Here is a 22,848-nt window from a genome sequence, read left to right as displayed (position 1 = left end):
TTCTTTGACACAATGTTTATCGGAACAATTTGCTTTTTATTTTTTCTCATTGTTCTTGGCATCTGTTTTTTTCTCAGGGTCCCTGCTTGTATATATGTCTATATACACACACACACACACAGCATTTTGTTGGGTGCTTTTTGTCATCTAGCTGCAGACAGCAAGTTTAGTGCCTGACTGATACTTTGGAGGATCTCAGTACTTAACAACCAAAATATGCACTTTGTAGATTTTTTTCAGTCACAGTTAGCTGTGTCAGATTACATTCTTTTAAGTTCCCTTGGACCCTCCTGCCCTCTGTCTTCTGCAGTTGTAGGTGCTGTATTTGCATTAGATAAATAGGTCAGAATTATTTACTTCACGATGGAAAACTATTCTGCTTGTTAAAACTGTTAGTTTATCAAACAGTGTAATTACAGTATTGTTCTGTCAGAGGCTCTGCTGGCAGACATCGGTCCTTGTGTCTCATTCTGTGGGGGGATATCCTAAAGCTGAACTTTGTTTGTAGCTTGGAAAAGCAGATAGTTATCTGGGCTATCTGTGCCAAGCCCTCAGAATTTGTAGTTTCTGGAAGATGTGTTGTGGATGTTACCTTGAAATCCTGGGCTGAATACAATGCAGAGTGTACCCAGCCTCCAAACAGCTAAACCTATTATTACTGTGATACTCTCTATCAGCCTCATTAGGGATGGTGAATGAATGGCCACTGCTGAAACATTTTTTTTTTTCCCCTCTTCTGGAAAGACCCATGCACAATGGCTGCTGCCTGTCTATGTGGCAAATTATTCAGCTAAACTACTACTACAGTAATACTAACCTTTAAATAACAAAACATCATCTGCATTATCTGCTTAAATCTCTTTTGAGGAGGCTCTTCCCTCCTCATACTCTTTCCAGCTCCCTTGTTGTATCATGCAAAAAGCAGAAGTGAAGTCGCCTGTGGTTGTTTGTTGTCCTGTCCTGAGGGAATTTGTCTCTTGGGCTTTCCTGAGGCTACACATGAAAACAAGTTCATTTGACCATACTGCATTCACATCAGACCTCAGCACCCGGAGACTGCAGTTTGCATCCCTATGGCTGGATGATTACCCACATGTCACACTCTGCCAGTATAGATGTGTCTTTCTCCAGCTGTCCTTTTCTTGTGTGGCAAGTTAAGCTGAACTTTGGGTCAAACCAAGGTGAACCCATCCTTGCTTCTCCTTTCTCATGTCACTTTCCTGCAGAATATAATGCCCCAGCTGTTCTGGCAGAGGGGAAACTGTACAGTGTCCACATCCTTGCAAGCCTCATATATTCTAATGATCCTGAACAAGTTGTTAGTCCAGTAAAAAAGTGGTTATTGGGATTGGCATCCAAACACCCTGGCCTGGCACTTTTTCAGCTAGAGGATTCCTGAGTTCTTGTTCAGATGTGTGTGTGGAGCAGAAGATCCATCTCTAAACAAAGCCTACAACTGCCCATTTAGTCTGCCATGTAGATTCTAAACTTAACCCTTTAATTAAGGAGATTGGTTCTTGTTTGACCCTGAGGAAAAAACTTTAAGATAGTTTTCAAATAAAAGGAATTTAGCTTTGTGTTTTTTTTGTTTTTTTGTTTTTTTTTTTTTTTTTTTTTTAAATGTGTCAACAGGAGTCAGTTGCAACTTGCATTTTTCTGGAGAGGGGCAGGGAGTGGAGGACAGAGGAGGACTGTTTTTCCTCCATTGGAACCAGCTGTGGTTTGTTCAGCTTTTGTGCATTTGGACGGACACTCTGAATTGAAATCCAAACTGGAACTAGCAGTTAATATTACAAACAAGCACCATAATTTGACTAAACAAGTTTTCAAATGCTCACAGCCAGGCTTTGATGCTGAGGAGTAGGGTTTTCATAACTACAGAAGTAATTCGAGAACATACTTGCAAAGTAGAGTGGGGTTTTTTTTGTTTTTGTTTTATTGCTTTTTGGGGTTGTTTTTTTGTTGGTGTTTTTTTTTTTTTTTTTTTTTTTTTGGGTTTGTTGGTTTATTTCTTGAAGATGTTTATGGTGATGATTCATACTTTTGTTAGTCTCATCAAAAGAGTGGCTTGCCTGTGTAAGTTGATTTAACATTTGAGAACCTCTAAGCAAAGTCATTCTCCATTTTGAAGAAGAATTTATCTACAGAAAATTCTTAATATTTTGTTTTGCTTGTGTGCTTGTGAGTTTTTTGTCTTTGGTTTCTTGCCCTGATGTTGACTGACTTTGCAAATGAGAACTTCCATGATACCCTAGTCACAGCCCTCCTTGTTCTTGGATTTGGGAATGTGGTCCCATGCTTTCATGAATCAGTTAGCATGATTTAGAGGTTCATTTGATGAAGAGTAGTTTACTAGTACTATACAATCTGAGCTTTGAAATTAAATATACCAGAAAGATGATTTAAGCTAGTTATTTTAACGAAATGCCTGTTTTTTTCATTTTCTTCATTTCCTTGGTTAGAATCTAATTTTTTTCTTCCAGTTCTTAGTAGCATATTTGGCTTCTAATACCAGAAATAAGGTTAATTGAAATATTTTCCTCAAATCACTTCTCAACTTCTTAAAACTTCAGGGATTTATTACATTTTTAAGTTGTCTGGTGTAGAATCACCTCCCCCCCTTTTTAACTTACTTGTCTGTAAAGCTTCAAAAATATAAACCAGTGGAGTGACAGAAAAATTAAACCCACCAAAACTAACTTAGAATAGGAACTTTCTTCCTCCTGTATGGATAGCAGAAAATTTAGGAGGCATGTAGGGCAAGTGTGTTTCATAACAACAAGCTGCATACTTGCATACCACACTTCTTTAAAGGTCTTGTGGTTGGAATCCCAGTGGTATTGATTAGAAACGTGCAAAGCATTTTTATAAGGTTGTTTGAATAGCTGAGTAACTTCTTTTGAAAGCAGTGGAGAGAACATTCCTCCTTTGGAGAAGAATGGTTCTGTGGATGCCTGAGATGATGGCAATGAATAATGGAGCTTTAAAGTTAAATCCTACAAGTTGAATTATGTTCTGGGAAATTTCATGAAAACTCGCTAATTTAAAAGACCACTTTCTTTTAAGGTGGCACATTTCAGCATATCTGTTTTCCAGCAGGGTGGTGTCTTGGTAGTGCCATGGTTCTGTTCTAATGTAAGGACATAAAAGGCCATTTGTAGACTTGTAAGCACCAACGTGTGACTGTATTAATCACAGAAAGAGAGGGGTGATGTATACCACATTCAAACGCCTAGGTAGAGCACTGTGGTGGTTTTTGATAGCTGATGTTCTATTTTTTCTCTTGCAGTTTGGAGCAGAGTTCAGAAGATTCTCCCTGGATCGCTACAAGCCAGGAAAATTTGAAGACTTCTACAAACTAATTCTTCACATTCATCACATAGCCAACCTGGAAGTGATGATCGGGTATGCTGATGTACATGGAGACCTTCTGCCCATTAATAATGATGACAACTTCTTCAAGGCTGTTTCAAGTGCTCATCCACTACTCAGGGTTTTTATACAAAGACAAGGTAAGATGCAGTTTCACTTTAGTGCTTCAAAGTGTGCCAGGAACAAGGTGAAGAGTGGATTTGTGGCCCTCATTTAAAGGCTGAAATGATGTAAGAGGGACCTTAGGCACTTTATTGCAAGGAATGGTGTGGCTACCTGTAAGGTTTTTGAAGGACAAAGTGCTGAGAATGACCATGACCTTTTCTGAGGGAACCTTACCTTGTGCTGCTTGTACTGTGTCAACACTTGAGCGTGCCAGCTGCACCAGTCCATTTGTTTGAGAGAGCTGTGAGTCAGGAGGGAATCCTAGTGTTGTACTGCTACTTCTAGCTTATCTATCCACTTTGGCAGTGTAATACCCAAATGATTCATGCTTGTGTAGTGTGGGAATACACTCAGATATGTAGTTACAAAAAACCCAGCAACTCGTGTTGTGTCACAAATGAGGTCTTGTTTGATTGTGCCCATTTTGAATTATCAAGCAAACCTTGGGCATAATTTCCCAAGTGTCAAGATGACATCAGGTTTAAGTGGGTTTATGTTGTTCTTGTCAAGCTTTTATTGCAGATATATGAGATCTGCTCCTTAAAGACCGTGTTTTGCAGTTGCTTCAGATAAGGATTGTTTTCTGTATCAAGGTATCCTCCACACAGAGCTCCTTAAATCCCAGGGGAATCTAATGCTGTGGTAACACTACCTTCATGTTTCTTTCAGTCAGGTAGTGATTTTATAACAGAGCACTTTGGGAATTAAATTCTTGTCAAAAGCATAGTCAGAAATGAGACTTGATCTGAGACTTTGAGCAGTCACGTAACATTTTTGGCCTGCGCTCTGTGCTGCGTGGGCATTCATGCTGATAAGGATTTAGCAGGAGGCCCCAGCCTCCTCATTGGTATGAGCTGATGTAGTGCGTGGCTTCATTTGGTGTCCTTGGATACATCCAGGGCTGTGTGGCCCTCCCCCTTCAGAATATGTTCTCTGCTGCCACCTTTTAGATGAGAATAACTTCTCAAGAAGGCAATGGAGAAGAGGGTCTAGGGTAGGGAAAAAAAACCAAAACCAAAGCTTTGTTTGTATGTCAGATGAGCGGAAATGTCTGTGGGAGAGGACTTGGGTTGCTCTCTCTCTTTTTGTTCAGAAAATGCAAAGGTGGATGACAAATCCTATTAAAGTCTTCTTCCTGGAATGCCTGTTAGGACTTGTGAATGCTCGTGGTGGGTCAGGTCATGAGGAATCACTTGCATGACTTGCATCAGTTCTAGTTCTAGTTGATTCATGTCTCTGGATCAATCCTGTTCAAAGTGCAGCTGTCCTTGCTGTTTGGGTAGATTGCTGAGGCTTCCGAGTATCCTGAACTCTGAGGTGGGAAGGGAGTTGCCACCAAAATGCTGATTGCAGAAGTATGCAAATGAGAAAAAAAATGTTGACTACATGTAGCAAAAATGCCCCCTTCTCCTCAGCTGGAGGCTTATAGCATGTAAATGTGAAGTATTTCCTTTTTAAAAAAAAAAAAAAAAAACAACAAAGTTTTTTCTTTTACCTATTGTTGAATGGAAAGAATAATGATGACAAGTAAGGAAGCTCATACAAGAAGAAAGACAGCCCCATGCCTCCTCATATGTGACAAAGCAGGAAAGCTTTCCCAACACACATTCTGCTGTGCTATCACTATAAAGGTGAAGGGAACAGTAAATTATGGCCCATCCCTTTGGTTAATGGCACCTTTAATAAGGGACTCCTGGGATTAACAGTTGAGATTCATACTTATGGATGCTTCCAAACATTCAGGTCCATTTCCTTTTCTGCAAACAAGTCTTTAGAAATTGTTCCCTTCAACAATAATAATGAGTTACTGAAAGCTTGTTGGTCTGTTCTTCCTTTGCTCCATCATACCCCTGCTGTTTTTACTGCCTTCAGGCTGAAGTGGCAGGATGCTGGTCCTTCTGCTGGAGACTTGCACAGGAGCAAGGGGAATAGCACCAAGAAATCACTGTGCCATCCAGGGGAATGTGGTGTGCCTGCCGTGCTTCAGCTCACACCTCAAACTCTGACTTGAGAGGCAGGAAATTAAGCTGACAGGGATACTAGTAAAATATGAGGCCAGTCCTCTTCTGTGGCTTTGAAGGAGACCGCAGAGCATGGGCTCTCCAGTGTGTTGGGTCAGGGATCACTGCCCTTCAGTGGGAGAAGTCCTGGGAGGTGGCTGAGTATTGTATAGTTGGGAGGTTTTGAGAGAACTGGACAGGAACGTGGAAGTAATGGAACAGTTGAAGTTCAGGTCTTTTTCTAGCAGAGCAAACTGTTAATCAGCAGCAGGATTAGTCATCTTATCTGGTTTCCCAGTTTATAGCTGGGTTATCCTGTCTCTTGTCAAGTGAATCATGGTAAAAAACAGCTTAATTGTGTTTCCAGAGTGGCAAAATAGGTAAATTACTCTTCGCACAATAATCAAGCAAGTGTTATTTTTTTTTTCCTTGTTGTTTTTTATCTGAGCTTAGTCTTGCACATTTTCAATTCAAATGTACTTCCCTCAGTTGTTCCCAGAGGCAAGCTGTGTGTGCCAGATTACATGCCAAACTGGTGTCCAGGTGTGGGGGGGCTGGTTTATTCCACTTACTCCTTTACATTTAAGTCTCATAAGCCCCCAGTTTTTTCCAGCATCACAGTAGCTGTTTGCTCCCTGGGCAGAGGATGTCAGCATACCAGCATATAAGGCAGCCTTTTTACTAAAGACCTGAATTGCCATTCCCAGAGTGCTTACAGCAATTACTGTTCATAGTTTTGGGGGTCTTGAAAGCTGTAGGGGTTTGCAGGTTATGTTTGAGTAAACTCATGATATGTTTTTGTAGCTTAGTGATCCATCTTCTGAAAGCATGTGGTACTCTTCTTCTTTCCCTCCAATACCAAATTACAGCTCAGACAAAACTCCTAATTAGAGAACCAGGCTATGAAAAGAAAAGATAGTTTTCTCTTGACTTGCTTTTCCCAGGCTGCAAGTATGGGTTGTGTCCTGTGTTATAAATGGATGTGGTTCTTTTAATTAGCACAGTAATGATTTATATCAGCTGATGCTTAGAGCCTAAGAATTTATTCACTGATATCCAACATACCCAGAACTCTATATGGAAGTTGCCTGCTTGTGAGGAAGGAACAGATGTCCCAAGGACCTTAGAACAACACACGGAATTAATGGATGCATTTGTCTTGCTCCATAATAACTGAACTCTTGCACTCTAGCCAAGACTTCCAAGAAGGAAGAGATTATCTGGTGATGAAATTGGTCATAATTTTTTCAGGACTACATCACTTGAGGATCTCTTAAAAACTGGAAAAAAATATTTTAAATGGTTTTATGGTAAGTATTCTACAATTAGGAGACTGGGGAAGTGCTGGAGGGTCATATGCTGGATCTAGTTTTCAGTGTAGCTTTGTCAAAAACCACACTTCTGGCAGGAATGTAAAACACAGAATGATCTGAAGATCATTCTAACAGTAAACCTAAATAAAGCACTTTCTACAGCTAACTGGAGAAGGGCCTTACATAATAATTTAGTAAATGCCACACAGTAACTGTTGTTAATTAAGGTGGCCTGAAGATGGAGAATCATTGAATGGTTTGGGTTACAAGGCACATTAAAGGTTGCTCAAAGATTGGGTTGCTCAGAGCCCCATCCAACCTGGCCTTGAATACTTCCAGGCAGTTGGCATCCACAACTTTCCTACACAATCTGTTCCAGTGTCTCACCACCCACATAGTAAAGGATTCTATCCTAATGTCTAACTTAAATCTGCCCTCTTCCAGGCTACAGCCATTACCCTTTGTCTTTCTACTACCCTTGTAAAAAATCCCACCCCAGATTTCCTGTAGCCCCTTCAGGTGCTGGAATGCCACACATTTGTCTCTCTTGAGCCTTCTTTTATCCAGTCTGAACAGCCCCAGCTCTCAGTCTATGTTTGTAGGAGAGGTGCTCCAGCCCTGTGATGATCTTCATGGCCCTCCTCTGGACTTGCTCCAGCAGCTCTATGTCCTTCCTGTGTTGAGTGTTCCAGAACATCAGAGTAGAGTAGAGTAGAGTAGAGTAGAGTAGAGTAGAGTAGAGTAGAGTAGAGTAGAGTAGAGTAGAGTAGAGTAGAGTAGAGAAATGACCTCCCTGGGTATGCTTCTTTTGATGCAGCCCAGTATACAATTGGCTTTATGGGCTGCAAGCAAATGTTGGTGGCTCCTGTTGAGCTTCTTCTCAGCCATCACTCCCAAGTCCTTTTCCTCAGGGCTGTTCTCAATCCGTTCCCCACCCAGCCTGTAATTGTGCTTGCAATTTCCTTGATCCATGTGCAGGACCTTGTACTTGGTCTTGTTGAACTACATGAAGTTGGCATGAGCCCACCTCTCAAGCCTGTCAAGGTTTCTCTGGATGGCCTCCCTTCCCTCCAGTGTGTAAACTACACCACAGTCTGGAGTCCTCAGCAGACCTGCTGAGGGAGTGAGTGCTTGATCCCACCATCCCTGTCACTGACAAAGATGTTACATTGGTCCAAATACCAGCTTGTGCCTGCATTACCTGGCGTTTTGCAGCCTGGGAAATTGATAGTGTGTAAAATGCCACTAGGAACCATCTTCAGAAACTTAGTATAAGTAACTTTTCTTTTGTAGTTATATTTTGATAGTCCATTAATGTAGCAGTAAGCCTGAACACCAGTTGTTGCATTTCTCCTTGAGTGGTTAGAGCTGCTGTCTACCATCACTTCTCACTTGAAGCTTGATCCAAAGTCAGCAAGGGAAAATGCGCACTTACCTGGTTGGGTTTTGGATTTGGCTGGTTTTAATTAACAGTAAATTAAAGATTGGAAGGTGCTGTTTTTCTTCAGTTGTGTGCAGTGACTAATGTATTTGAACTGCTGTGCCATGCAGCATATTTCTGTATGTTCAGAAGCTGTTCAGAAGGCTGCAGTTTGTTCTTTACCTGGCAAAGTTCTGTTCTGCTCCAAGTACCAACGTCTATGCTGATTAACTTTCTTCTGTTACAACCAATCACACTCAGTTTTAAAATAAAAACGTGCTAATGGGAATCATGCCCAGGTCTGACTGAAAAACTGATGGTGGGTTGTTTTATTGTCTTTCATACTCTAAGCAGATAATCCCCAGGAATGGTGGTTGGCTGTCTAACCACGTGTTAAAGACAAAAACTGGCTTTGAGGCAGCAACTGAAATGAGATCCATTTCCAGCTTCCTACAGCTTTTAACTCTGCTCAGCCTTCTAGAGTAGATACAGTTGGAAAAGTTGGCGTTGAAGTCTTTCACATCATCTCTTTTGTTCTTCAGTAACCGTCCTGTTTATTTTAGAGCACGGGCTCTAATAGTTCCCAAAATCTTGTGTTTCTGAACAAGAACAATGTTATTTTTACTGCTGTTGTAAAAGGTATCTGATGCATTAAATAATGAAATGGGTTGCAGCACACGATGAGGGAAAAGGTGGATTAGGTCTTCAGTTTATCTGCCCCTGTATAAGACGAAGAGGGAGAAGGAGCTCTTGTGATGCCCAGTGTAGCATCTTGGTGTGCTGTGCTGTTGGTCAGACTGTCACAGGGCTGCTACCCGATCTCCTCTGCCCTGGAGCTGGTGTCACCCAGGGTGCTGGGCTCCCTGAACAAACTCTTTGGCAGAAAACCAGTTGTTTGAGTGAGGAGATAGCATGGGACCAAAGGAGATTTTAGGTGGCTTCACAACAGTGTGAAGTCTCTGCTTTCTGGGAGAGAGAACTTTTCTGCTTTTAGCCCTTGGAAATGTAGAAAGCCACAGTATTTGGAAAGGAGGCATCTTGTCTAAGCTCTGACAAGATTAGGGCATGGTGGTAAATTTCATGCTAGTATAATAGGAATTGCTGATAGGCTTAAATGAAATCCTTTTATGATTTTCCTTAGAAACATTTCTGGTTTTGAGCTGGAGGGGTCTTTGAATGCTTGTCAAGCCAAGTAATCTTTGTCCCACTCAAGCCCTTTGATATCTGAAGATAAGTAAAATGCAGCTGTTTGTTCCAGTCAGGTCTGGCAACAAACTACTGTAGCTTCTCTGCTCTACCTTTCATGTGCAAATGATGAGACTGGGTAATCATTGTCTTTCAACTACTTTATTAAGCATCTTTTAAAACATGTTTTAGCTGGCTTGTTAGGCAGAAACACAGAACAGCCTCAGATCCTGTTGCTGGCAGGGTTCATGATGCCTGGTGGCTGAGCAGAGCCAGCAAGAGGCGGCTGCTTCTCTCCCCTTCCTTGCAAACTCCGTTTTCAGAGGATGACTGTGTTTGATTTTCATCACCAGTTGCTTTAATTTCAACCAGAACGCCTGGTTAGCAATAATTTTAAGTGAAAGGAGGGAGAAGCATGTGGAAATATCATAGCCTACAGATAGGATATATAGAATCAGTTGATAACTGGTGGTGGGAACTGTTGTAGAAATGTACACTATGTAATCAGTAGTTTTAAAGCTACATGGGACTTGGTTTAAGTTTCAAACTTTTATAACAGTAATAAAAAAGCACTTAATCAAATATATATTAATAATAAAAATAGACTTTAGAGATGATGCTTACTAAAAATTACATCAGGCTGGCACCAGCACCACACATTCTACAGAAATTGGGCTAAAGAAACCTATCTACAGTGGGAGCTCGTGCAGCCTTTAATAGAAACCTCTCCTCAAGTCCATGCTTTGGAGTTTTGCTGGTAACCCACCTAAGAACAAGCACATAACCTCTTGTTTTTGTTCCTCTGAACTCTAGTATGTTCTCTTAGAGCTACAGATTGCTGCTCTGACAGGACTTAAAAAAACAAAATAGAAGAAGCCACCTCCCCCCGCCCCTCAATTTTATCTACCTAGTTGTGATCTCAAGTAAGATATTTCTAGTATTCTTCCCTTTATATTTAAGGTGGTGAAGCTGCTCTAACAGGTGGCTTGAGTGTATAAAAAGTGGTGAGAAAGACTTGTCAAGTGATCTACATCTGTTAAGGTCCCTGTCAGGGAATTTTCCACTATTTATCTTTCCTTACCTTAGTAGTCAAAACAAGAGATTCTGTTTCCTGCTCATGGCTCAGGTTTTTTCCTGTTGTGCTGATTGTCATTTCCCTTTTGTAAGTGATGGAAACAAGTAGAGATAATGTGCAGATAATGAAATGCACTTGACAGGGTCTTCTTTGACACTGAATTTTACCTGAAAAGACCTCCCAAGCATAGTAGTTTCTGTGTAGTAAGGGAGGTAACGCAGTGTAAATATGGGCATTAACTCAAGATTGAGGCAACTGACTAGAAATATAACTCAACAAATGTAACTCAAGCCATCTTTTTTAAGTGACTAAAAGCTTCTCTTTGATCTTCAGACTGCCTGTGTTGTTGGTATCGCAGGCTCCATGTTTAAAGGTGAGCATCAGAATTAATACTGCGTAAGAAGTATGGATACTTTTCAACTCCAAAAGAGAAAGCAGTTTTCGGGAGGTTGAAAGAACTCTTTCTTGAATCTGCCCTGATGATGATCTGCTCAGATCTTATTTTTTCCTCTGCGCTATGTTTAGAGTAGCAAAGAATCCTGTGGGAATATTAAGGAAACTATTAACCTAGAAAATTTCACTGTTGTTCTTGCTCTTTAGTCCCTTACCATATGCTGACATGAAGTAACCTCTAAAAGCTTGAATACGAACAACTACTACAGCATTCATCTCTGCCCCTACCTCCCCCACCCCCAGCTTTTTTATATTTTTTGTGTTCTGCTGCTTTCTGCCATGTATTGTTTTTTTTTCCTTTCAACTTTGTATTCCTTCCCTTAGCTTTTAATGGCTCTGCAAGGCTGTCACGGAGCAGGAGAGTGTTGGGTGAAAGCACACGGGTGCTGGTTTGGTGCCTTTTCTGCTCCAAGGGCTAGAAGAAGGCTTGGAGGGCACTGGCATATGTGGGGTGGAGCAGTAACACCAGGTATGGAAATAGCAATTAGTGAGGAAAAACTGCCTCTTGCTATTGGTCTCAAACCGATTAGCTTCCATCTCTGATTACCCCTTTCACTAGAAATAATAGACGACTTGAGAAATTAAAAAAACCCACAAACATTAGGAATTTTTGCAAGAAAACATCTATTTAATTTGAATTTATATATACATAAGACATTATGTACGGTCTGGTGTCTGTGGAAGTTGGAGAGCTGGCATCCAGCAGGGATGGTGGAAGAGGACAACTACCCAGCTGCTGGCAGTGGTGAGCTCTGAGACAGCGTTTCTGCCTCTTCAGCTTCTGGAGGTGAACATGACTATTTACTTGGTGCCTAACAGCTGAGGATTTGAAAAGGCCTAAAGCTCTTTTCTGTGAATGCCACTAAGATGTGATAAGAGGAGGTTTGTCAGTTACAGCCTTGGATTGGACACTGGCAAATGTTTTTGTTTGGTTTGTTATCCTCCTTTATTGTTGGTTCATTTCTATTCTGCCAAGCAATTTGGTAGTTTTACTTTTGTGTGTCCATCAGGTAGAGTGATTTTGTTTACAAAATAATGTAATCATTACATTTTTGCTTTTGTGTACTTACTAGGGTCTAGTTTTAAATGCAGCTGGAATGAGTAAAGGGGAGGAAAAATACACATTGTGTTAACCACTAAGCCATAAAGTTTCAGAAAGAATTACCCCCAAACTGCAGGAATCTGAATGAATGAATGAATGCTTTGTAGTAGAGCCCATGAAAAAGTCCAGGGGTAGTGTCTTTGTGGTTAGCAGCAACAAAAAAATTGAGTTCCCTAAGCTTGCATTTCTTGTAGCTGCATAATTCTTATATGCCTTATCCTTTGCAGAAGGGAAAAAAAAAACATAGCATATTTGAAGTGCAATATGCAACAGGATGTTTTAAAAATGTTTGTTTAAGAGCAATTCTTAGCTGAGACAAAGAATGTCAATGGCAGGATGAGTGACAATGTCTGCTGTGCCCTCGTTACACCTCAGTAGCTTAAAAGTGCAATGTACTTGTTGCTTTTAAAATTTCTGAGTATTAAAGAGAGGAGAGGGTAGCCTACAGGGAGGATTAACATGATTTATCAAGCCCTGGTACAGCCTGGATCGTCTCTAAAGCTACAGATGATGTCTTCCTGGGTTTTAGCAGTACCTCTCAAAACGTGAGATTCTTGTTCTGGCGTTTTAAACTGAACTTGAATCCTACAGTGCTATGGTTGAAAAGTTGCTTTTTTATCTGTCAGGTTGCTTGATGGGGGAACACACATGATGCTTCTATTTATCATCTTGTTGTACCTGAAAAGTTGTGTCCCAAGGGTGTCTCTTGGACAGTTAATAATTGAGGAACAGACAGTAGTGCTGCTGATTTGTTAGTGAGCTTTACATTTGCAAAATGCAAATTCTGGACATGGTTTTCCCTAGATCTGGCTAGCACCTCTTCTTGTGTAAGCAGACCAAGCCCAGAGGCACACCAGATTCTTTTTTGTGAGAGTTGATTTCAGTAACCAAATGGATGTGTGGCTGGTGCCTTTCTGACCTCTTCAAGGTGTCCGTGCTTGCATTGGGCCATGACTCTGAAAAACAGGAAACATTTTTGTTTAACTTCAGTCTTCTGTTCAGGTGTCTCACCTTTTGCTTGTGGATGCAGAGATGCTGGTGAGAGTATTGTGGAATTTCCCCTTCCCTGTTTTTTTGGCTGACTTCAAAGGCAATGTGACAGTATTACCTGGCAGCTCTTGTCACAGTGGGGAGTTTGTTAAGGTTTCTTGCACTGAAAGATGGGAATTGAATAGCTGTCTGCACAGTGCCCTGAGGGTCCCAGCCTGCCTCCTGGAAGAGCACTGCCCTGTGCTGTATCTCACTTTAAGTGGGATTTCATTTCTTCTTCCTTGATTTTATTTAGGTACCATACCCAGGCACACCTTCCCTTCCACAAGCAGTTTCTCAGTCAACTTACAGGGGACACATAGTGCAATGAAGTATGTATGGTACCTGTGGGTTGTAAATACAGGTTTTGTGTTAGAGATTGCTCCTTGCTCTACGCTGATCTCTTGTTGTACAAGGACTTCAGGATATATTGGGGTAGGGAAAGGTATTTAGGCTCATCTTGGGCATGCCATGTTATCCAGAGGGGTTGGAACAGAGAGGGAGCACTGAGTGAAGCTGCAGACTGGATATTGTTGTGATTTAACATGTGCTGCTGTGGGCAAAGGGCTTGGCAGTACCTCAAAATCCATCTCCCTTCCCTGTAACATTCCCAGAAGCAGCTGGCCACAGGAGCCAGCTCATGGGTTGCAGATCACAGGAAACAGCTTGCTGCAACAAACTTGGCTTCCTCTGCTCAGATGACCCTCAGCTGGGGTACGTGTCATCTGCTTCAGCTTTGGGTGGTGCATGGTGGTGGCAAGCAAGAGGAAGGGTGTTGTTGGAGGTACACACAAAGCCCTGTCTTACAGTGGGCTTCACCAGTGTTGAACTCCAGACTACATGGAGAGCATCCCTACAACTTGCCTTATATCTGGATGTCTGGAATAAGGCTGGGCAGCAGTACTTCCTTGATGGTTTTGGTTTTGAGTTGTTGGGGATTTTTTTAGTTCTGTACCTCAGCTGGTAAATGGTGGCTATGTCCCACACCCTTCTTCTCACCAGTTGCATCACAAGCTGCCAGAGCCATATTGCATCATGAGGCAGTACCTGGGGCTGTGGCATGTGGTGCAGGTGCATTTCTACCCTGATGGGTGTCATACAATTTGTGGGTAGCACACTCTTGAGTCTTGTTAGTCTGGTTTATGGGTGTGTTGTACTTATCTTGGAAAATCAGTCACTAGCTCCATCTGTCCTCAGAAATGTTATTGCCTCTGTCTCGGAACACTTCTGGTCCATGGGGATGTCCCAGGTGAGCTGAAAGAGAAGTGTGAAGATTCTCCTGTATGTAACTGAGAGGAATTGTTTCCCTGCTGGCTAAACCAGGTAAACCTGGTTAGCTAGGTTCCTCGCTGAATTGTGGTGGTTCTCCACAACTGGTGGTTTTCCTGCAACTGGTGTGGACTTAGTCATTCCAGCAAAGATGTTTTCTCTGTCTGAAAGACCTCCTGGCACTACTAGGCATGGCAGTGCTGGCAACACTGGATAGCTGCTTGCACATAGAAATGACAAGAATTTGCATCTGTGCTCAGGAGGACTCACTGTGGAGGCATTGCTGATATTTCTCAGGGTTGTGCTGAAGTCTGAAGGTTTGTGAAGGCAGTTTGCTACAGTCCTGTCTCTGTAAGGTGCACAAAGGCTCTGGCATGGCCTCACATACTTCTTGCATGTTAGGGCTGTGTCAGCTTATGAGGACTGGCATTGCATATAGAGCAGAGCAGGTACATGAAGTTGTGGAGTCTCTTACTCAGACTTGGTTCCTGCTTTCTTGTTGAGACACGGCTCCTGACTGTTAGCATTCTTAGTTTCAAGGAAAATGTAAGATTTTCTTATGTTTTATTAGCTTTCCCATAGCCCAGAATAAATCTGGAATGCTTCTTACTCAATGCAGTGAATGAATCCCTCTCCTCTTGAATGTGGTGCTTAGTTACAGTGCACATGGATGGGCTTTGTGAGCTGATACAAGGTGCAAAGAGCAGAAGCTGTGTGCATTGGTGCAGAGCAGTAGGGCAGAGTTGAGTTGAAGGGGATGTCTTGATCCTCTGCAGGTGCTGTCTGGATCTCTTTGGGCTCCCATAGCACGTGGCTTGAAACTGTGCACTTTGCTGCTTCCTTAGCTTGCAGGGAGGGGATCTTTTGCAGCTCTGAGGTTGCAGTCTTCTTATTGCTGAGGTTTCTTCCAGTTGCTATCTAACCACAAAGTTTTAGTGCAATTCTAAAAGAGAGAACACACAGGAACTTATAAACAACTATGGGAGAGATGGGAAAAGAACTGGGGAAAACAAACAAAACTTCACTGATTTTTAGCGTGAAACCCAGGAAGGACTTAGGTTCTGGGTTCACCCACTCCTCAAAACCTCACTTCCTACATCTTTTTCCTCAAGACCTTATTTTTTAAAACTTTAGTCACAGTAAACCAATCATCTTCAGTATTTCTTATAGCACCTAGTGTTCCACAGAATCACAGAATGTTAGGGGTTGGAAGGGACCTTGAGAGCTCATCAAGTCCAACCCCCCTGCCAGAGCAGGGTCACCTCATGTGGGTCCCACAGGTACACATCCAGGAGGGGTTTGAAAGTCTCTAGAGAAGGAGACTCCACAACCTCCCTGGACAGCCTGTTCAGTTCTCCCTCACTCTCACAGTGAAAAAGCTTTTCCTTATGTTTGCAAGGAACTTCTGTGCTCCAACTTGCACCCATTGCCCCTTGTCCTATCACTGAGAGGAACCTGGCTCCATCCTCCTGACACTCGCTCTTTACGTATTTATAGACATTAATGAAGTCTTCAATTTAATCTTTGTAACCAATTGGCTTAAAAATGCATGTGCAGAACTAATAGCTGTTCTGGAACAGCAATTTGGGAGGCCTGAAGAGCTCTCAGCTCTCTGGCTGTAATGGCATCTGGAGACACCCTGCCAGGGAGGGCATCACATGGAGGCTGGGTGTTGAATTTGGTTAGTGAAGTATAGAATATGGTTCAAGCTCTTTATCTGTGTCAATAGCACTGAGAATATTGGCAGTTGAAATATAGTGGTTGCATGTAATATTTATTTATACTTGATACGTTAATCTACATCTCAACATCAATTCTTGGCAGCTTGAATGTCAATAAAATAATACAAGTTAAGCTGTAAGGTGTGGAAGAGCAGGGCTACCTAAGTACAGCTCCTGCATTTACTTGCATTGTAGTGCTCTTCAGAATGGTGTTTCTTTTAGAGACAGTGGGAAGCTCATGGCAATCAAGTTGCTAGTTCACTCAAGTGGCCTCTGCCAGTGTGATGGCACAGTTACTGCTAGCCACTCCTGAATAATGTAATCATTTCCATGATTAAGCATGTGAGCTTCTGCAGCTTTCAGAATTTTGCTTTCCTAACAACTGGAGATAGGAAAGCTTTAATTTTTTTTAACTTTTTATTCTTTTGTGATGGACAAGTTACTTGCCTAACTATTATCCCACCGAGATCTGGGTGGGAGCAGATTTTGCATTGGCGAATTTTTGATGAAAAAAAATAATCAATTTTTTTTAAAGACACTTAGATCCCATGTAACTTCATTATTTTTAAAGATAAAATGAGGAAAAGTTTGGGTGGATTTTCTAGAGCACCTTCAACTGGGAATCTAGATCAGCTGGGGATTAGTTGCCAGATAATAGCTTTGAAATAGTTAAGGTGAGTAATCTGCTCAGAACATGTGTATACATCTGAGTGGTTTACTTGGATTAAGGAAACCTGTCAAATGCTAAGTTCCAAATGCTAGGTTCCACCATTTGTTTGGGTTTTTAAAATTGTTTCCTGTCTATCATTTCTCTGTCTTTCCATGCACCAACATGATAGAGCTGCTGTGCTCCGCTGCTTTTTATTTGTATCCCGATTCCTAGCCCTCCCAAGGGGTCCTGGCTGAAAAAGTTCCTGAATTGCTCTGTAAGGTGATATTTCTCTCTAAATTTTGCCACACAGAGAGCAGGAGGGAGTAACATATGCCCAAGACTCTTTTTAAATGGATCTCAATAAGGAAAGGTTGTAAGCACCACTGTTTCAAAACAGTTGAAAGAAAATTCCCTTCCTTCATATAAATCTCTGCTTAAATTCTTTAGGCACAAGGTACCATATTTAGCATTTTCAGAGGGATGCACAGAGATGACCATGAGCAAGATGGCTGTGGTTCTAGACTTCCCTTTAAACATCATCTTTTGCTTTGAAAACAGACAAGCCTACTATGTTTGCATGTGCTGTTTAGCATTTTAAAGTTTACACATCCATTGGGCAAGTGAGCTCCCACAGACATGAGAGTTTTTTGTCCGGCACTGATCAAGATAGATCCTCTGAGATTTTAAGTTATCTTCATTTATGAAAAAAAAACAAGCAACACCACCATTTTTTTGTACATTCAGTAGCTTTTTCAGCTGCTGGGAGGTTTTACTTGTCCAGCTTTATCACAGCAGAAGTTGGGTAAACAACTGTGCTAGTGTGACACATTCAACAGGCAAAGAAAAGCTGTTTCAGAGCACATCACTTCCGTAGATAAAGAGAGGAGGCGTTCTGGGTGTGTTGTCTTGTGTACTTGTATTATCTTTGTGTGGCAGGTGAGATACCAGCTCCTTAAATAACAACTCTCGTCTTAAGCAAGCATTTCATAGTGAAATTATTTGACTCATCTGCTGCTGGGAATAACAGCCCAGGTCCATTTTGCTTGTGGGGAAAGGGCTCCCTGGGAGAGGCTTTGCGAGGGCTTAGCAGGATTCTCTGTCTGCAACTGCGTTAGTCTGGATTTTCTCTCTTGTGGTTGGGGTGCAACGTGGTGGTAAATTGGTTAAGCTTGGAGCATGAGGTCGTCTCCTATGTCTGGAGTATTGCCACCGTGTCTGCTGAATCATGACCATGAAAACTGCTGAAGGGGGTCTGTGCTAAATAACAAGTGTCGTATGCCAATGGTTATTTTTGGTGGTTTCAATTACAATCCTTCTTTCTCTTGAGAACCACGCTGGTGTTTGTGTACATGGGTGCCAAATTGCAATGCCAAAGCCACTGAATACCTAAGCCAGAGCTGAAGAGAGGACACGTTTGCAGCAATGTGCCTGGTCTTCTCAGCCTCTTCCTTGTGTAAACATGGATGGAAGCAGTCAGGGATATTTTTGTTTAGGAGCAATAGCAGGAGGCTTAACTGGGAAGAGGCAGCACAGAGGATGGAGCAGTGGTGAGGCTTTTCAGGCTTTGTCTCAGTGGGAAAGTATGAATGCATTTAATACTGTGTTTGCACTCTTGGCTGGCCAGGACCCAGCCCTGACCACAGTGCCTGCTGATGCTGCAGGGAATGCTTTGGCTTTTAGTATGGACAAAAAAAAAAAACTCTTTTGGGAGCTTATTAGTAGGTTGCGAAGAGAACCTTCTTTGCCTCCTTTCGCTTTTTTTTTTCTTTAATTTTTTTTTTTATTCCCTCTTTCAGCAAGATTCACGGTTTAGGCATCTTGTGAATGAATGGCGAAAAGTCTTTGAAAGTCTTTGACTTCTGTTTTGATGGGAAGCCAGGAGTGACTAACATTCCTTAATCTGATTTTGTTACACATTCTTGTCTTGGATATGTTTTCTGTTTTTTCCCCAATCAGAAGAGGAAAACAATCCCTGATGCAAGTGACTTCTAAGCTCTGTCTTCCTGTAGCTCCACATGTATCTCTCTGTATCCACTTGGGAACTGACTTTGTGTATTGTTTTGTTTTCATGCAAAAGATCTTTCTACAAACTGTGGCTTGAATAAAAGCAGGAGGGAGTTCAGATGCTGGGAGTCCCTGGTGTCAGCTGAGGCAGGCAGCAGATAATCCCTGCTCTGGTCTGTATGTTCATTAGCATTCTAGAAATACCTGACGTGTCTGTTTCCTGATTAGGAGGTCTCTAGTCAAATGTTTATTTTCTCACAGGAAATAAAGTATTCAGAATTTCTCTGGAAAAATTTAGAAATGTTTTTCCATGTACGTAGTTGTGGGGTTTTTTTTTAATTTGCACGTGTTGCAGGCCCCTGTTTGTTAGGGACCTCTCAGCTTTCAGCACAGAAAGAAAGCACACTGGCTCACTCCATGCCACCCCCATTAATTCATATTTGTGTCTCTCCCTTTAATTGGCAGATGAGGGAGATGAGCTTGACAGGAGTTGAGAGAGTTGAAAAGGTTTTGAAGGGGAGGGTAGTCTAAAGAAATGTGATCAAAGCCAGCTATTATCACTGAAATATGAGTGTTGCTATTGATGCTTGTTTATAGCTTGTTAAGTCTTACATGCGTGTACAGTTTCATTTTACAGGCAGATGGCTTTTAAGTCAAGTAATGACTTCTCAGTGTGCTCTCCCAAAGTGAAGCAGTGCTTCCTTCCTTTCCCCCTGCCTCCCTCCCCAAAGTAAAGTTTAACGTCTGTGGCTACCAGGAGTGCTTGATTCTACCCAAGACAAAATGTATCCTGTTTGTTTAATAAATAATCAGCTGGCTTTGATTTTTGGCTTAATTTACTCCAAGTGCTTGGGGGTGGGTAGATGGGAATGCAGTGCTGGGGGTGGAGACTTTCAAGGAAAAACTCAAAGGAGCAGAAAATTAAAGTAGCAGAGTATCTTCCATGCAGGCTAGATAGACAGTATGGTTGGTGTATGTTGCTGCTCATAGCTTCAAAGAATGAAATGGTGATTCCTGAGAAAGCATGTTATTGTTACCATCCTTCCCGTTAGGTAAACTTCAGTTGCTTTATTTAGCTCTGGCAGTGGTGTGTGTTTTATTTGAAAAGCCCTTGCTTTTAGAACCTGTGGTCTCTTTCTGAGGTGCTTCTGCAAGTTGTCTATTTTTCTGTAGTTACCAAGGGAAAAAACTTTAACCTGAAAACACAAGCAGAATTAATATCTAAGAGCCTGGTAGCAGGCTGCTTGTGTTCTTCTCTCTTTGGCTGCTTGTGTTCTCTCTTGGCTGGACACGAGCTGGTTTTGCTCTAGAAGCCACATAGTTGGGTTAGCATTGTGCCAAGCTTGGATTCCTGTGCCTGGTGTCTAGAGCAGGCTAGGACAGCAGCTGCCTGCCATGGTCAGGAGAACAGTGCCCTTGGTGCTGCAGGGGTAAGCTAACAGAAATACATGGTTGGTTTGTTTGTTTGGGTTTTTTTTCCCCTGTGCTTTGCCCTCTTTTGGGGGGAGGAAGTGGAGGAAGGGGAATTACAACATGTGGCTAGCACCAAATATTAACTAAACTATAAACAGATATTTGCTCTATTAGACCTTGACTTATCTAGCATATGTGAACAGTTCTTTAGCAGTGCTAATACAAGTATCAGTGCACCAAGCAGGGTTGCTGGGTGATGAACAAATGCATGCCCCTCTGGGGTTGGATTTTTCTACAAAACTTCATATGGGCTCTATGGCCAAGCATTACAGGAAAAGAACATTGGTGGTTTCCAGAGGCTAACCTCAGTCCTTCCATGATGATTCACAACCATGGGGACTAAAAGGAAAGGTGGCCTGCCTGAAAAATGAGCTCTTCTACCTGAGGAGTGGGACTGAAGGAGGCTGCTGTTTGAAGGCAGAGAAGGAAACCTTCCTAAAAGCATCAGGGCCTGGCTTTGTTAATGGTATTGGTTTCCTAGCTTGATTTCAATCCCAGTTTGCATGCTCTGAATAATCCTGTTCATTGCTTCCTGAACCAGCTGTAAGGAATGATGCAAGCAGATGCCATCAGCCTTGAGAGCATCAGTGGCTGGGGTGTTAGAGGAAGGAAATGAAATGCCAGTGTGTTGAGATAAAACTCCTGAAGAGGAGAAAAACTTGTTTGCTGGAGGTTTTCCACTTCTACCCAGTTTTCTGCAGCACAGCTTTTATTTTCTTGGCAATGTCTTTCATGTTGCTGTTGTGCAGAGGCTTGTAAGACTTTGTATTATAGTATGCATGCTAATAAGAATTTATTGTTTTTTGCCCTTGAAATGAACAAAAATACTCCCACTCAGTATCTTCAATTTGGAGAAAAGTACACTGTTCCCCTTGTGCTGCCCTGTCCCCTTTCCCAAGCACTCTTGTGCAGTGAGGAGGTGGAGTTCGTGCAGCCAGAGGTGCAACCTGTGCCTGTCTTCAGCCTGGCTAAGGTGGATCTTTGGAAAAATGGGGAGAATGTGCATGTGGGAGGGAAAAAAGTATATGGTCCCATATTAAGCTGAGACAGCAACTGAAAGTCTTGGGAGTGTTTTGACAATTGCTTGAAGCTCTTAGAGGCATATTAAAGAGGGGGGAGGAATTTACATTCTCTGCCAAAGTTTCCCACAAGTTGCAATCTCTTTTTAAAAGAGAGGTTATAATAAAGGGCCAAGTTGTACTTTGAGACCCTGCAGTGTAACACAACATCCAGCTTTTCTAGTCCCATTTGCCCTGCACAGCAACATCCTGAAAACCTAATGGAAGGTGGTGATAAGGGCCATTTTTGGGGGGAGGTTCCTCAGCTGGAACTGGGGAGCTCTGAGTTAGTAGCCCAGCTGGACAGGTGCTGCCTTTGCCCACTCCACCAGTAAGTGGCCATGCTTGACCTTCTGCCCTGCTGTTCTTGCCCTGCTTGCTCCTTCCCAGCCACCAATTCTCTTTCTGCTCCAACAGCAGCCCAGCACCTGGCTGGTATGATGGACTTCTCCATGCAATGTGTTTTCCTCCTCCCTCGGTGCTCTCAGGCTTGAGTCACTTTGTAAGCGATGCTGCCAGTGGGGGAGGCCACTTCAGAAGTAACTGTAGAAGTCTTAAAGTCAATAGTTTCATTTTGCATGGCCAATGGCAAACTAGAGAAGACCTCAGAAAAGCATGTTGCAGTGACAAGCACAGCAGGAGGTGTTCATCAATAAAACTAGCACACTGGCATCTGAGAAGCAGTTTGGCTCAGGGTGAGCCTCTTTTTAACGTGATGAGACCTTTTTTGGCACTTAACTTTTCCTCTTGGGAAAGAAAAGTCCAGAGGTGAGCAGTGAGAAGGTGAGGACACTTAGGAAGCTTTTTCTTCTGCCTTTCCCTAAGTTAAACAGATTAATTAAGGGAGGAGAAAAGTAAATGTGACACTTGTGTGGGGTTAAGGCAATGGAAGATGGCTATATCTGTTTTCATATTTGATTTGGATCAGGAAGGCACTTCTGAAATAAACCTCCCAATTCCTCACACTCCCTGCCATGTATGCTGGCTGGCATTGCAGAGCAGCTTCAGAAGCTGGGTTCCTTCTACCTAAAACAAATCCAGAGGCTGCATTCCCTCAGCCCACCCATCTTACTTGAAGTGCTGAATGTTTGGTCTATGGCAAGATACCTGGTCTGCAGTAAAAGCCTTGTAAACCTTTTGTCTAGATGCTAGGACCTCCTGTATTGTTGTCTTACAGATTGCAACTACTTGGTCATACAGAGCTAGCGTTAGTGTGGTGATAGAGCAGGATAGACCACACAGAAGAAAGGCTGGAACTGGTGCATCTCATGCCTCTGTGCAGACCTGATGTGTCTCCTCCCACATGACAGTGCAGATGTGTGACAGACTTTTCTGTTTCCTTCCAGTGGATTTTTTTGGTTTGTTTTGGGTTTTTTTAATTGTTATTTTTCATAACTGCCTTTTACTCTCTCATTGAAGATTGCCAGGAGCCCTTTTCTCATCATCTTGTTCTCTCTCCCTTTCTTAGAGATAATTTGACTTTTGCTTCAATGTAGATATTTGCTCAAAAGGGTCTCTTGAGGTGCTTCCCCAGCCCTTGCATATCAGACTCCTTTA

At 42.2% G+C, this 22,848-nt stretch overlaps 1 protein-coding gene across 1 annotated transcript in view; it reads left to right on the top strand.

Annotated features, from left to right (window-relative positions):
* Positions 1–22,848, top strand: part of PARD6G (par-6 family cell polarity regulator gamma) — a 68,183-nt gene that overhangs the window by 10,098 nt on the left and 35,237 nt on the right. Inside the window, exon 2 of the mRNA XM_071736994.1 lies at positions 3,290–3,512. Coding sequence (XP_071593095.1) covers positions 3,290–3,512 — 223 coding nt within the window. The remainder of the gene's footprint in view (positions 1–3,289; positions 3,513–22,848) is intronic.

Source organism: Heliangelus exortis, chromosome 2 (genome assembly GCF_036169615.1).
Source record: "Heliangelus exortis chromosome 2, bHelExo1.hap1, whole genome shotgun sequence".
NCBI classification, from domain to species: Eukaryota; Metazoa; Chordata; class Aves; order Apodiformes; family Trochilidae; genus Heliangelus; species Heliangelus exortis.
This window is presented reverse-complemented; position numbering and strand designations above follow the sequence as displayed.